General features: G+C 40.9%; 1 protein-coding gene and 1 long non-coding RNA gene across 2 annotated transcripts in view; one reads left to right on the forward strand and one right to left on the reverse strand.

The window, feature by feature from the left end:
- etfdh (electron transfer flavoprotein dehydrogenase) overlaps positions 1-16,269 on the forward strand; it is a 59,885-nt gene that overhangs the window by 18,875 nt on the left and 24,741 nt on the right. The window contains exons 3-7 of the mRNA XM_063046406.1: positions 2,132-2,361; positions 3,464-3,545; positions 3,743-3,861; positions 8,220-8,297; positions 11,558-11,704. Coding sequence (XP_062902476.1) covers positions 2,132-2,361; positions 3,464-3,545; positions 3,743-3,861; positions 8,220-8,297; positions 11,558-11,704 — 656 coding nt within the window. The remainder of the gene's footprint in view (positions 1-2,131; positions 2,362-3,463; positions 3,546-3,742; positions 3,862-8,219; positions 8,298-11,557; positions 11,705-16,269) is intronic.
- LOC134345562 (uncharacterized) overlaps positions 1-16,269 on the reverse strand; it is an 88,248-nt gene that overhangs the window by 7,675 nt on the left and 64,304 nt on the right. The window lies entirely within an intron of this gene.

Genomic DNA, 16,269 nt, shown 5'->3' on the forward strand with positions numbered 1-16,269 from the left:
TTAAATGGCTGAACATAGTTATACAATGTTTATTTCTAACCTTTGCTTTAATTTGGAACAGTCTAAAGCCATTAGTCATCTTTGAAATGTATGCTTGTACCCAAAGAGTGATCAATAAGTAGTCCAGTACACTTTTCTAGTACACCAGTACTACTATATCATTGCTTCAGTATTATATTACTGGTTGATCGTATAACTAAGATTAATTCACCAAATTCTGATATGGTATATCCTCCTGGGTCATGCTGTAAATGCAACTTTGCTGGATCAAATAACGACAGCACAAAAAGATCGTTACTTATCTTTTCACCCGTTTATTTCTTCGAGCTCAGCCGGCGAGTAAACTTAGACCCGACATCAGGGAGAGACCCTTTCTCATCTCCCCAGCGGTTCTACAAGTTCACTGCCCGATGTCAGAATTGTCAGAAGTTACAAGGCCACTGATACAAAAGAACAATCAGTTTGATAACCATTCCGGTCAAGTCAATGGACTATAGATACAAAAGTACAATCAATTTGTTAGACACTCCAGCCACCTTAATTAAAGAATGTCCTACCTGGTTTGCTGGAGCCACAACCTAATTACAAAGATAAGAACATCCGTCAAATTTATATTTTAATTAAGAAAAGAATGTTCTGTCTAATTTCCATCAGGTACTGCTTTTTGTCAAAATCAAAAGGTGTGAAAAGCCCAGACTCATGTTCTCAATGTGTCCAGATGGAGTCAGTTTTATTGCTGTTACTACACTCGTGATTTGGTACTTTCACACAACCAGTCTAATACTTCACTCCAGTGATAAGGCTTTTAATTTTGCCATCATTCTCTAATAATTTCCTTGTTCTGAGGACCTTCCTTCATTCATATGTTTCTTGCAGACTTGATTAATATTCTCTTCGCAGCACTCTCTTTGGTCTTCACTGTCTACAAGTTGTAAGACTTTTCTTACCAATCCTGCTGTACTGCTTGACCTAATCCCATGTTACTACTGAGATACTATATATTGACATTGTTTTATTATATTAAATGCATATTCAACTGACACATATTTTGTGTAAACACTTCTTGTAATTCTGTGAACAATCTGTTGGAATATTCCCCTGATCGTAACAATTAAACCTTTAGCATGTACAAAATATATCTAGTTAAATATTGAACAATTAGTTTAGCTACCTTTTTTAAAGTCAATATTTATTAGACTAAATTTGTCCTTGTCCAGTAATAGCAAAGTCAAGAGAATTGATAGAGGACAAGTTTGAGTATTATTAATATAGAAACTAACATAATTTCAAATGTTGCTAAGGGTAGCGTGTAGATGAAAACAGGAGGATACCATCTATTACCATTGGAAGACACCACTCAGAATTGCAGAGCAGATTCAGGAAGAGAAGCCAATGCTAGGTATATAAAAGGAAAATACTGTATATGTGAAATTCTGAAATATAATCAAGATGCAGGAAATACTCAGCTATCAGGCAACATTAATAGAGAAAGGTAGAGTTAACATTTTAGCTTGTTGAATATATAGTTTCCCAACATTGCATTTGATAGGTGCTGTAAACTATATCCCTGAAATCTGATTCCAAGAGAAAGAAAGCTGAAAGTAGAACTACATTATTTCAGTATATAGTATTGCACAAAAACCTGATTGGCAGAATGGTGTCTGTAATCATTATGGCATGGACTTTTACAATCTGATGGATAATAAATACAGACTGGATCCGCATCTTGAACCATAGAATAAATTTGGCATGCTTTGAATTTTGCATCAAATTGTACAATTCACAGAATTCTTTGATAATATTTTTGGATTCAGCATTATCAGATTATTATATTCTTGCAAATTTAAGTATTCTGTATCTGGCTAGTTTCATTTGCTGTAATTGTACTGAAAAATTGATACACTTGGATGTTGTGATTGTTACCTTAATTGATTTTATCTTTTTAAAAAAAGGTAATTTCCATGTTACTATGCCCCTAGCTACATAATATACAAATCAATGTGGTCTGTAGTTTAGGAAAGTCTTCAGTATTTGTTTCCCAACTTTCATATGTCAAGTATCCCTAAACTTTAAAAGTAATTAATCACATCAATTTATATTTCCTGTTATAGTATTCCCTCTTTTTCCCAAGGGGTCAACATGGAGCGATTTGCTGATGAAGCTGATGTAGTGATAGTTGGCGGAGGTCCTGCTGGCCTGTCTGCAGCAATCCACCTTAAGCAGCTGGCTGTCAAACATGGCAAGGAATTACGAGTTTGTTTAGTGGAGAAATCTGCACAGATTGGTGGACATATCCTTTCAGGAGCATGTCTAGATCCGAAAGCTCTGGAGGAGTTGTTTCCTGATTGGAGGGACAGAGGGGTGAGGATTGTTTATGTTTACTTTGATCCTTTAATTGGCTTATTGAAAAATTACAATTTGTGGTTTATGCAACAGTACAATTCTATTTGGTGTGAAGATGTCAAAGATACATGTATAACAGAAGAGTTAGTGATAGTTCTATGTAGTAAAATATGAGCAATAAAATATATTTGATTATAGTACTCTAAGCCTGATGCAACTTATTAGCTGAACCCTAATATGTTGTTCGTCCATCGTCAACGTCGATGAGGACCTCGACACCATTATGACGGTGTCAAGACTAGTGCGTGATTTGGATTTAAGTGAGGGAGAGTTGCGCAGCGTCAGCCTCACTCTCTCTTCCCAACTCCCATCTGGATCCAGTGGCAAGACAGAGTCGAGACGACTGGAGATGGGACTCGGTGCAGTGGATGACCGGGACGTCTTCTGTGTCTTGTCCTGCTCTACACGTTCCACAGATCTTGCAGAGACCACCTTCTTGACCATTGGACCTTCCATTGGTCTCGTCCGCTCAATCCACCGGAGTCTGTCTTCACATGCTGGGATAGACAACTCCCCATCTCACCGAGGGTTTGAGACCCGTCAGCTACCCTCACCTGGTTTAGCCGGCTTGTTGAAGCTGTTGCCCGGGGTGTGGCCGCTGTCACATGCAAACAGCTACGGGGAGCCACAGCTGAGAGCTGAGTGCCAGGTGGGGACCAAAGGTGGACTAACCGCCTTGAAAAGGAAGCAACATGTTCCCCCACCAGAGGTGCTACCCTTCCCTGACACCCCATACACCCCAAATATAAGGCCCTCTTAAAAGGAAGAACAAAAGCTCACATAGGACTATTTTGAAGAAAACCAAAGACCTTTTCAATGATTCAGTGGTTCAATTTAATATTGGAGAATGTATACAGCATACAACCTGAAATTCTTACTCTTTGCAGACATCCACAAAACAGAAGAAAAACTCCAAAGACTGAATGACAGAAAAGCATAGAACCCCCAAAACCCATTTTCCCTCCCACACACAAGTATCTTTATCTTTATTTGGGATATATGTATATTTAGGATTCCATTGAAACCTGCTAATGTTTGTTTATGTACGTATATTTAACAGGCTCCACTGAACACTCCAGTGAAGGAAGATGTATTTGGTATATTAACAGAGAAATACAGAATTCCTGTTCCATTGTTACCAGGTATAGTCAACATTTATAACTTCTTCCAAGTCAATGCAAAGCTGAAGGAGGATAATTTTTATTGTGCATTCCAGAAACAAGTATTCCTTGGTCAGATGCTATACAGATAAGGTGTTACTTACTTTCAATGGATGCCAATGAAAGTAACTTTATTAGCTAAAGTTCTGCTTTGTTCCCCAATTCTTGTTTCTGTACAGGTCTTCCCATGAGAAATCATGGAAATTATATTGTCCGTTTGGGTCATGTGGTGAGATGGTTAGGTGAGCAAGCAGAAGAACTTGGTGTGGAATTGTATCCAGGGTATGCAGCTTCTGAGGTGAATAGTAATTTAAGGTTTAAAACATACATTTATTTTAATATTAATTTAATAATACAAGTCAGTATTGTTTGGTATCTTCTACATCTGGATTTATCTGCCCTAAGGAATTTTGCATTATGACCAATTTGTTGATATATTTTCTTTATTGACCTTTTAAGCTGTTCAAACAAGACTTTCTGGAAATTGACAAAAGATCCCATGTTTATTTCTCTAATTTGATTTTGAAATTTCATCATTCTTGCAAAATTGCATCCAAGGTAGTTGGATATCATTCGATGAATATTTGCAGGATTAATATATATCAATAGGCCAATTAGTCCACTACTTGAAATGAACTAGAATCAATTATTCAGGAAGTAATAATGGCAGATTTGGAAGATCATTATCTAATCAAGCAGAGTTAAGATAACTTCACAAAAGAGAAACATGTCTGATAAATTGAGAGTCTGAACCAGAGTGGATAGAAGAAATTTAGTAGTTTTATTTATATTAATAAGGCATTCAAAAAAGTGCCTCAAAAGTAATTTACAAGATGAGGACTGGGAGAAATTCAGAGTTCAGCAGAGGAGGACAAAGGCCTTAATTAGGAAAGGGAAAAAAAGAATAAGAGAAAGCTGGCAGGGAACATAAAAACTGACTGTAAAAGCTTTTATAGATATGTGAAAAGAAAAAGATTGGTGAAGACAAATGTAGGTCCCTTACAGTCAGAAACAGGTGAATTGATTATGGGGAGCAAGGACATGGCAGACCAATTGAATAACTACTTTGGTTCTGTCTTCACTAAGGAGGACATAAATAATCTTCCAGAAATAGTGGGGGACCAAGGGTCTAGTGAGATGGAGGAACTGAGGGAAATACATGTTAGTAGGGAAGTGGTGTTGGGTAAATTGAAGGGATTAAAGGCAGATAAATGCCCAGGGCCAGATGGTCTGCATCCCAGAGTGCTTAAGGAAGTAGCCCAAGAAATAGTGGATGCATTAGTGATAATTTTTCAAAACCCTTTAGATTCTGGATTAGTTCCTGAGGATTGGAGGGTGGCTAATGCAACCCCACCTTTTAAAAAAAGGAGGGAGAGAGAAACCGAGGAATTATAGACCGGTTAGCCTGACATCGGTGGTGGGGAAAATGCTAGAGTCAGTTATCAAAAATGTGATAACAGCACATTTGGACAGTGGTGAAATCATCGGACAAAGTCAGCATGGATTTGTGAAAGGAAAATCATGTCTGACGAATCTCATAGAATTTTTTGAGGATGTAACTAGTAGAGTGGATAGGGGAGAACCAGTGGATGTGGGTATGCAAACTTAAAGCACACGGTATTGGGAGTATGGTATTGATGTGGATAGGGAATTGGTTGGCAGACAGGAAGCAAAGGGTGGGAATAAATGGGACCTTTTCAGAATGGCAGGCAGTGACTAGTGGGGTACCTCAAGGCTCAGTGCTGGGACCCCAGTTGTTTACAATATATATTAATGACTTAGACGAGGGAATAAATTGCAGCATCTCCAAGTTTGTGGATGACACGAAGCTGGGTAGCAGTGTTAGCTGTGAGGAGGATGCTAAGAGGATGCAGGGTGACTTGAATAGGTTAGGTGAGTGGGCAAGTTCATGGCGGATGGAATTTAATGTGGGTAAATGTGAAGTTATCCACTTTGGTGGCAAGAATAGGAAAACAGATTATTATCTGAATGGTGGCCGATTAGGAAAAGGGGAGGTGCAATGAGACCTGGGTGTCATTGTACACCAGTCATTGAAAGTGGGCATGCAAGTACAGCAGGCGGTGAAAAAGTCCTGACGAAGGGTCTCGGCCTGAAATGTCGACTGCACCTCTTCCTACAGATGTTGCTTGGCCTGTTGCGTTCACCAGCAACTCTGATGTGTGTTGGTGAAAAAGGCGAATGGTATACTGGCATTCATAGCAAGAGGATTCGAGTACAGGAGCAGGGAGGTTCTACTGCAGTTGTACAAGGCCTTGGTGAGACCACACCTGGAGTATTGTGTGCAATTTTGGTCCCCTAATCTGAGGAAAGACATTCTCGCCATAGAGGGAGTACAAAAAAGATTGAGTACACAGATCGATTCCTGGGATGGCAGGACTTTCATATGATGAAAGACTGGATCGACTAGGCTTATACTCGCTGGAATTAGAAGATTGAGAGGGGATTTTATTGAAACGTATGAAATTCTAAAGGGATTGGACAGGCTAGATGCAGGAAGATTGTTCCCGATGTTGGGGATGTCCAGAACGAGGGGTCACAGTTTAAGGATAAAGGGGAAACCTTTTAGGACCGAGATTAGGAAAAACTTCTTCATACAGAGAGTGGTGAATCTGTGGAATTCTCTGCCACAGGAAACAGTTGAGGCCAGTTCATTGGCTATATTTAAGAAGGAGTTAGATATGGTCCTTGTGTCTAAAAGGATCAGGAGGTATGGAGAGAAGGCAGGTACAGGGTTCTGAGTTGGCTGGTCAGCCATGATCATAATGAATGGCGGTGCAGGCTCGAAGGGCCAAATGGCCTACTCCTGCACCTATTTTCTATGTTTCTATGAGAGCCAATATTATTGGAGCTGATTTATAGGCATGGATAGATAATTGACTAAAAGGCATTAAGTGATGAATAGGGATGAGAAGGTCATTTTCAGTTTGGCAACTAGTAGCCGGTGGGAAACCACAAAATTTGGTGTATCATTGCTGGAACCATAACTGTGTACAATAAATATTAAAGACAGAAAGAAAGCAAAGCTACAGAAACCATATTTGTGAAGAACACAAAAATAAGGAAGAAGGTGAATTGCAAAGAGAATACAGAAAGATATCGATAGGTTATTGACAGATTTAAGTAAGTGACAAAAAGTTGGCAAATGCGTTCATTTTGGAAGGAAGAGCAGAAGAACAACATATTAAACCAAGAAAACTGCAGAAAGCTGAAGCAGAAAGACTTGGAAATCCTTGTGCTCAGAGTGAGGAAAGCTAGGAGATAAGTATAGCAGGTATTTGGGAAGACTAATGGAGTGTTTGCTCTTCTTTCAAGAGAGGTTGTGTATTAAAGTAGATAAGTCTTAATCCAACTGCATGAGCACTAGTGTGACCATATCTAGAGTACTACAAATGATTTTGGTCCCTCTAGTTAAAAAATAGCATTAGATTGAATCACCCACCTTCCGCCTGCACACCCGCCTTCTCCCCATGTGCGCGTACATGCACCCCTTCTCACCCATCTCCCAATCCCAAATATATACACATATATACAGGAGTACTGAAATATTAAATGCACAAGAAGCTGGAATGCTACTCATTGGAGTTTACAAACTTTAAACAAAAAATTTTTTGAGAGTTTGGGATGTGGTGGCAGGGTAGTGCTAGACAAGATAAATGCTGATTGAATGTTTCCTTTAATGGGAGAGTCAAGGACCAAGGGGCATATTCTCAAAACAAGGAGTTTAAGATGAAACTGAAGAAGAATTTCTTCTCTTAGAGCTGTAAGTCGTTGTAACTCCTGAGCACAGTGTTGATTTAGGGCTGAAATAGATTTAAAATCAGTCAAGAATCGGGGGTAAGTGGGAAAGCGTAGGAAAGTGCATGAGGAATTTTGTGTCTGCCATGATCATATTGAGTGGCAGAATAGATTCTAGGGGTTGAATGATTCACTGCTGTTCCCACGCCATTATGTGCAAGCGCCAGTACTGATTGGGGATGGAGCAGTTTTCTGTTTGTGTAGAGTAGGCTAACTCTTCTAACTAGTATTTGGTATGTTGAAACAGTGTCATTTGCTGGGATGGTGATGAATAGGGAAAAGGTTATCATCTTTTATTGCGACAGAATATCCTTGTATTGAATTTAGTTGCAAATGATCTCGTGATCCATGCAAATCTACATACTGCTTGCTGAAGAAGTTCAACCTGTAATGAAGTAGTCCTATTGAAACTTAACACTCCTAAAGGGCTTGACTGGAGGGGTACTGGGAGTCTGCTATCTCTCACAGGAATGTCTGCAACAAGGAGGGAGAAAAGTTCAATTAAGGATATTGATCATTTAAGTCTGAGACTTAAGATTTTTTACTCAGGATTGCAAATCTTTGGAGCTCTTGAACCCACAGATTTGTAAATGCTTAATTAATTGACAGCAGTAGACTTATGAACAAAGGATCTAGGAAATTTGTAGGTTAGATTGTGGATTTGATGCGTAAGGTCATAGTGGTGCTACTGAACGGTGACCAGGCGTGAAGGCCACATGCCCTACTCCTTCTTTTCCTTAATCTTTTATTGCCATCCATTTATTACCTTTGACATGCTTCATATTGTGCTGGTGAAAATTAATTGCATTAGTGCAAAGTTTCTGTTTTTTTTTAATTTAGCTATTATTTCATGAAGATGGAAGCATTAAGGGAATTTCTACCAATGATGTGGGTATTCATAAAGATGGCTCACCAAAGGTATGGTTACTAAGTCCTTCATTAATTTGTTACTGTTCAAAAATAGAACATATTCTAGTTTGAATATGTTTTGCAAGAAAAAATACCCTCTCTGTTCCAAAGCTTTTATTTTTTTTCACTCTTGCAACTCTTTTTTTTTAATGTCATTGGGATGTAGCTGATACCGTCAGAACACTACTCAGAAGTTAGCAGTGAATAACTTATAATGGGTGTGATAATGGTGTTATTTAGGCCATTCCTAAATAATGAATTTTCATAAATTAATACATTTAACTCAATGTAATCTAACTTAGTACCAAAACCCAGTGCTGGGTATAACTTGGAGCTGATTGTGTCCCATTATTTTGTTGCTCATCTTTTGGTAAGGGTTGCAGGTTTCAGAAGTGCTGCTGAAGTAAGCATTATGAGTTGCTGCAGTCGTCTGCTAATTAGAGCATACTGTATAGCAGAAAGAGTGCATTGTTGATAGAGAAGCTGGATGCTGGAGTCCTGTAGCAGAGGTGTCAGTCAACATATTCCTTTGATGTTGGTAGTTGAGCTTTTTGAGTATTATTATAGCTGCATCTATCTACACAAATAATAAGTAGTCTTATCATTTTTACACCTGTTAGGATTTTAGAATATTGGGAGAATTCAAGATGTAAGAGGTAAGAATTTCTAGATTGTCCTCTCCTTTTTTGATAATTTGTTCACATATCCAGATAAGCTTCTGCTCAAACACAAATGAAAGTACTTTGTGTCCTGCAAGTGCAACTAGAAAACTAGAAACAATCAGCTCATCGGGTATCATTTGTGAAGTGTTGATGACATTGGAGCAAACAACATTCTTCTTTGATGGATCTTACTTAGATGGAGGGAGTCATTAGCCAGGTCATGTAGTTGGTTACCATTATTACAGCACTTGTGAATGTAATGGAATGGAACAGAACATGAGAATGTTCAGTGCACAGCCATTCTATTAATATAACAATAGAGCAGAAGTCATTGAAGTTGTTCAAAATGTTTGGGCACTATACTATACCCAGAACACTTGTAACTACATCATGTAACATTTGTTACGTACCCCGTAACTGGGTTGCCAAACCAGCAGAAATGGATCACTCAGTTGGAGTCTGGATTACTAGAACTAAGAAAGTTTTATTAAAGAAACAAGCAACACAGTAATCGAAAGGATAATAAATGCAACAGTTCAGCAATGATAAACACACATGTGCACAGAATTAAGATAACAGGATCAATCAAGCTCTATCATTGTCTAGGGGTGAATGACCAATTTCAAAGTGACGCAAAGTTCAGTTCAATTTAGTTCAGTTCGCAGTAATCGTTGCCATGGCGATGGACAACGTGGGGGGAGGGAGAGAGAGAACGGGAACGAATGATCATTCAAAACGGCTTCCACTCACAGACCTGCGATATTGCTCACAAGCAGCTTTCGGGCGAGTCCTTTGTGATGTCACCTGAGGTCACCGACTGTGACCCCTCCTCCAGATGCGGTCGATCCACTGCAGTGAACCCGGCACCCAAGCAAGGGCGGACACACACCGGATTCCCGCTGATCGTACCTTTCCACCCTGTGCGTTTAAGGCTTGGTTCCGCCACCAGCCTTCCAAAACGACTCCCGCCGACTTGCGGGGGGGGGCACCGCTTCCAGGGTCTCGTTACCTCGTGGTGTCGTGTGTGTCCTGCCTTAGCGAACCTGTCCCTTTTTATCCCCCTGCTGGGGTATCGCCTGTCCATCACTTCAAACAGTTCAGGGTTCAAAGGGGGAGCCGCTCTGGACAGCTCTCTCTCCCGTCCCTTCATTACACATCTCCAGATCACCTGTCCATCACTTCAAACAGTTCAGGGTTCAAAGGGGGAGCCGATCTTGACAATACCCAGACTGATGGCTCCTTCATTAACATCTCCAAATGCTGCTTCATTGTGTTCCTTATCTCTCCCTCCCCTGAGGACCGGTGGCAGACCAACTGCTGATGCCACTGGTGCTAGCCCAGGCCAGCAAACATCTTAATTTATGTGTATTCTCGTCACACATTCAACAACTATCATCTTTTTTGTTAGCTATGCCAAGGTAGGTTCTTCCTCTGGATCCCTCCTTGATTTCAGTTTAATAAGAATTCCTTTGGGCCCTATCTCATCAAATACTGACTTGCTGTTCAGTACAAATTCTCTCAAGCTTTTGGCCCATTGGTCTTCAAAGATCAAAATATTAAGTACAGGAGACAGGATGTTATGTTGAAGTTGTACAAGACATTGGTGAGATATAATTTGGAGTATTGTGTGCAGTTTTGGTCACGTAGCTACAGGAAAGATGTAAATGAGGTTGAAAGAGTATCGTGAACATTTACAAAGATGTTGCTGGGACTGAAGGACCTGAGTTATAAGGAAAGATTGAATAGGTTAGGACTTTATTCCTTGGAATGTAGAAAATTGAGGAGAAATTTGATAGAGTTACACAAAATTATGAGGGGTATAGATAGGGTAAATACAAGCATACTTTTTCCACTGAGGTCAGATGGAACTACAGCTAGACGTCATGGGTTGAGGGTGAAAGGTAAAAGGTTTAAGGGGTACATGAGGGGAAACTGATTCACCCAAAGGGTTGCGAGAATGTGAAATGAGTTGCTAGTGCAAGTGGTGCAAGCAAGCTTGATTTCAACCTTTAAGAGAAGTTTGGATAGGTACATGGATGGTAGGGGTATGGAGGGCTATGGTCTGGGTGCCAGCTGGTAGAAGTTGGCAGTTTAAATGGTTCAGCACAGGAGATGGGCCAAAGAGCTTGTTTCTGTGCTGCGTTTTTAATGACTCTATAAGTTATACTGCAGCATGTTATATTCTAAATATGTGAAATACTTCACTTAAAATATTCCACCACCAGAAATTTGAAATCTGAGGATATTATAAGGTATTCAGTTTCAGCGTGAAGGTGAACTATACTTTCCCCCCCAGGTATTTATTTTTTTAAGTGTACCTTAGTTCTCTCACAAAAACGGAATAAGTTTTCAAGCTTCTATGGGCTGTTCTGACAAAATGATGCTGGGTACAACTGGGAAAACTTGTATTAAATAAGAAACATATTTTCAAATAAAGTGGAGATTATTTGGATGAGATTCAGAAGATAAGATTGCGTAAGATTCAATAACATTGGTGTTACAGATTGTATTGCAAAGTAAACTTTGTTTAATTCAATAAAAATGGAAATCAGATTCCCAATAATTCCCTGTATTAATTGAAATACTTTTCTGAATGCTTTTTTAAAGGACATATTTGAAAGAGGAATGGAACTTCATGCTAAAGTGACAATATTTGGTGAGGGTTGCCATGGACACCTTGCTAAGCAATTATACAAACATTTCAAACTAAGAGAGAACTGTGAACCACAGACATATGGTATAGGTTTGAAAGAGGTAAATGTGCTTTGAATTCTCTCCCATTATATTATTGGCTAACTTGGTTGTTCACAACAGGGTTTTAGCAAAGATTATCATGTGGATTGGATCAACCTTCTAAACAAAGGGGCTTGCTATAGATAACCGAAATTTAATGAGGGTGGAATTAACAATAAATGAAATTGGAGGCATATAACTAACTACAGCGAGGAAGTATGCTGCTTGATGTTCAAAATGCTTAATGGGAGAATTATTGAGCAAAGCTTGATACCAGATGTTTTGAGCATAGATGTTTAGAAGCTTGGAGATGGAAAGACAGCCAGAGAAGCAGAAAGAAGTGGAGAAGGATTTGTGGCTTGGGCATCTGAAAACAATTGACAAAATGACAGAATGGTATTTTGCACACCCCAATTTTTATCAGAGTTGAGGAGCACAAAGATCTAAGAATCATGTAGGGCCACTGTAGATTTTAAAGATGGAAAGGTTTGAGTATGGGGACATAATTGAGCATGAGATCAAACATTTCAAAACGCCATCTTTGGTGGTTATCTGAATTGCATTCAACAAAAACCTGAAATACATAAAATATAATTAACAGCATCAAATCTTCAAAGTCTTTCATAAGTACCCCTCCAAAATCTCTCTATCCCATCTTTTTGTCCCACCAAAACAAAAGACTTTTCAATTTTTGGAGTTCTCGTATGCTATCTGTCTCTTTATTTCATCAGTCTACATAGTCCTGAAGTCTGTTACTATTTTTCCAATTGCTTATTTCCAAATTTCTTGTCATTGGCAGTGACTTTGAAATCATGTTCCATATATAAAATTCATGATATTAATTGTCATGAAAATGATTTGGTAGTCCTACTATCTACACCTAACCACACCTCTTAACTTCCTAGTCAACATTTCACTTCCAACCAGTTTGATGAAACATGGTTCTGTCTTTTAATCAGCTTTATATTCGTGTAGTCATTGCTTTCTAATTCCATGAACTTCATTCTTGTGAATGTTTATTGTGTTGATATTTTGTCAAAAGCTTTTTAAACATCTGCATTACTACATCAACTGCATTGCCCCCATTGATATTACTTTGAAGAATAATCTAATATGACTTTCCTTTAACACATGTATGGTAAGTGTTAATTTTGACTTAAAATAGTATTTCAAGTTCTTATCCCTAACCTTCAGCTGACAGTTCTGCTGTTGCTGGGTTTCTCACACTCCATGTGTTGTCCTATAACAAGCTGTTGTCCTATAACACTATTCCCATATCTCAAAGGAATGGAAAGAGCTGCCTTGGTTTCATCCTTTACTTGGAAATGTACTATGATTCTCATATTTCCCTATTTCCCTGTGACATAGAAGGGTGCCTCTTTTCCCCTTTGAGATCTCAGGGCAATCTCATCAATATCATCCTATATATTCTCTGTAACCTATTCTCTGCCAAGTTAACAACCACTGATTTTCCTATGACCAGCTTTTGCCAACCAGCATGTCTTTGGTGTTGTCAGAGAAGATGACAGAGCACCTGGAGAAAACCCATCTGCCCTTAGGAAGAACATGCAATCTCTACAGGGATTAGGATCCCTGGGACTGTGAAGTATAGTAGATGCACTGCCATCAGTGCCTTACTGGAACAGACAATTTTAACCTTTTAAAGACTCTTGTCTTCAGTGATTTAAAAACAGATAAACCACCAATTTTTCCTTAATACTGGCTGACAACCAAAGCCCAATATAGGTGTCCCCCACTTTTCGAACGTTCACTTTACGAAACCTCACTGTTACGAAAGACCTACATTAGTACCCTGTTTTCGCTTTCAGAAGGTGTTTTCACTGTTACGAAAAAGAATTCACCGTGCGAAAAAATCAGCACGCGATAAAAGGCAGCGCGCCCCGAACAGCCGCTCTCCCCCGGATTTGGAACTGCTTTGCTTTAACACGTACCTGTGAGCAGCCGTTTGCAAGATGAGTTCTATGGTATCGGAAAAGCCTGAAAGAGCTTGTAAGGGTGTTACACTTACGGTAAAACTGGACATAATTAAGTTGTTTTGATCGTGGTGAACGAAGTAAGGACAACGTGAATTTGGCTTATGGAAGTTGACGAACATGATGTTGAAGAGGTTTTGACATCCCATCACCAAGAACTGACAGATGAAGAGCTGATGCAATTGGAAGAAAAAAGGATAACAATCGAAACCGAATGAGTGATGATAAAGTACGACTTTAATTTTAAAAGGGTACGTCGGTTTAGGGGATATTTGCAGGATGGTTTGAGTCCTTATTAAAGAACTGTGTGATAGAAAAATGCGCAAGGCTCGGCAGTCAAGCAAGCCTTCCACATCAGCCACAGCAGACGACGAACCTCGACCTTCGACATCGAGGCAGGCAGAGATAGAAGAAGATGAGCTGCCTGCTCTAATGGAAACAGGCAACGAGGTGACACCCCAGTGTCCCACCACCCCAACCCCCAGGCCACGGACAGATACTGATTTGCAGAGAATGCAGCGGTAGCCAGGAGCCACACAGCACATCTTTAAGAAAAAAGCCGAAATAAACATGCTAATGAATTAGGTGTCGCCGACACGTAATTGTCGGCCCAGATCAGAAATGACGCAATCGGAAATCGGCACTGATCTGGGCTGACAATTACGGGCGGCACCTAATTAATTAGCATGTTTGTTTCAGCTTTTTTCTTAAAGATGTGCTGTGTACCTTCCGGCTGCCGCTGGACCCCTGCGTTCTTGGCAGCAATGTATCGCTCAGCGGCTAGGAGGGTGGGGGGGCCACTGCACCACCCCAGCCTGCAACGACTCAGTCTAACACACCATAATCAGTGTGCTCGCTGTCTTCCTGATTCCCGTAAGTGATACTACACTGTACATACATTATTTCTACTTTATATCGGCTGTGTATTTTTACGTGTTATTTGGTATGATTTGGCGGCTTCATAGCTTAAAGGTTACCGGAGAGAGTGTTCTTGCCAACAGCGCTTGTGTGAGATTTTTTGCCGACGGCACTTGCGTGAGATTTTCGCTCCGGAGAACAGTTCAGTAATGATTGTAGAAAAGTATTTCTACTTTATATAGGCTGTGTATTTATCATATCATTCCTGCTTTTACTATATGTGTATGGGGTCTTTCTTTTTTGTTAAATTTAAAATGGCTTCTTATGTTATACTTGGGAATGCTGAGAAAGTCTCTAACTAGACAGTTGCTTGGGTTAATACAGATAGCAGGGTGCTATTAACCAGTGGGAGGTCATGTATCGTTTTGTTTTCGGATACCATGCTGTATCATATGACTGCGGACGGGGTTTTTGGCAGGGAGTCGGAGGAGAGACGGGGAGGACGGTGGAGAGACGGGGAGGACAGTGGACGGGGGTTTTTGGGGGGAGTCAGAGGAGAGACAGGGAGGACGGTGAATGGGGTTTTTCGGGGGTAGTCGGAGGAGAGACAGGGAGGACGGTGGACGGGGTTTTTGGCGGGGACTCAGAGGAGAGACGGAGGACGGTGGACGGGGTTTTTGGTGGGGAGTCGGAGGAGAGACGGGAAGGACGGTGGACGGGGTTTTTGGCGGGGAGTTGGAGGAGAGACGGGGAGTTGGAGGAGAGACAGGGAGGACGGTGGACGGGGTTTTTGGGGGGAGTCGGAGGAGAGACGAGGAGGACGGTGGACGGGGGTTTTTGGGGGGGAGTCAGAGGAGAGACGAGGAGGACGGCGGACGGGGTTTTTGGTGGGGAGTCGGAGGAGAGACGGGGAGGACGGTGGACGGGCGGAGAGGCTCCGGTGGATCACTCCGGGTGGTCCCGAGCCGTGAGTCGACAGGATTCGGGTGATCGTCCAGATTCAATTGAGCTCCAACGGTTGCGCACAAAGAACTTGGACTTTGATAAGTGTTGGCACCTTTTTTTTCCATTACTTCCCTTTCTGTATCGAATTTATATTAATGTCATAGAATTAGTACTATCTATAAAGTGTACTTGTTAAAACTTACTGGGTGTGCTGGCTGATGATTGATGTTTGGGCTTGATTCGGGTGGTGACCGACCCTGTGGGGAGTGTTGAGGCAGGTGCTGGGCGGGATGTCCCCTAGACATATACGAGCCAATATAACGGAACGTTACAAGTGGGGGCCACCGTCCTGGATTTGGATTTTCAGTAAAGCTGTAATAGTCGTCGCATTAAGTGGTGCGAAGATGGATCGAGATAAGATTGTAAGTTGGTGTGAATTGGAGGAGGTACCAGTGAATCATGCGTGCGTGCTAAGTGGGGTCAATTTTCCATTCCGGCAGATGTACTGGTGCGAGGGTTGAGTTTGATTAAAGGTATCGGGCAGGTAGAACTTATAGCTAGAAGGTGTGGGAAAGAACTGGAGTCCAGCTGGATGTTGGTGCGGACGAGTGCCAACGTCATGACTTTGGAACTACCAGCGACAGTCCACGTCCAGGGGGAGGCAGGGCCGTGGGGTCTCCACACCCTCCCGGAGGACAAAAGTGAGGAGGAGCTAGATGAGGCCCTAGGGGAGGTGCCAGTAGCCAGGGGTGGAGGTGTGGAATGGGAAGGCTTGGCCAGGCCCCGTCC

This window comes from Mobula hypostoma, chromosome 4 (assembly GCF_963921235.1).
Source record: "Mobula hypostoma chromosome 4, sMobHyp1.1, whole genome shotgun sequence".
In the NCBI taxonomy this organism is placed as follows: Eukaryota; Metazoa; Chordata; class Chondrichthyes; order Myliobatiformes; family Myliobatidae; genus Mobula; species Mobula hypostoma.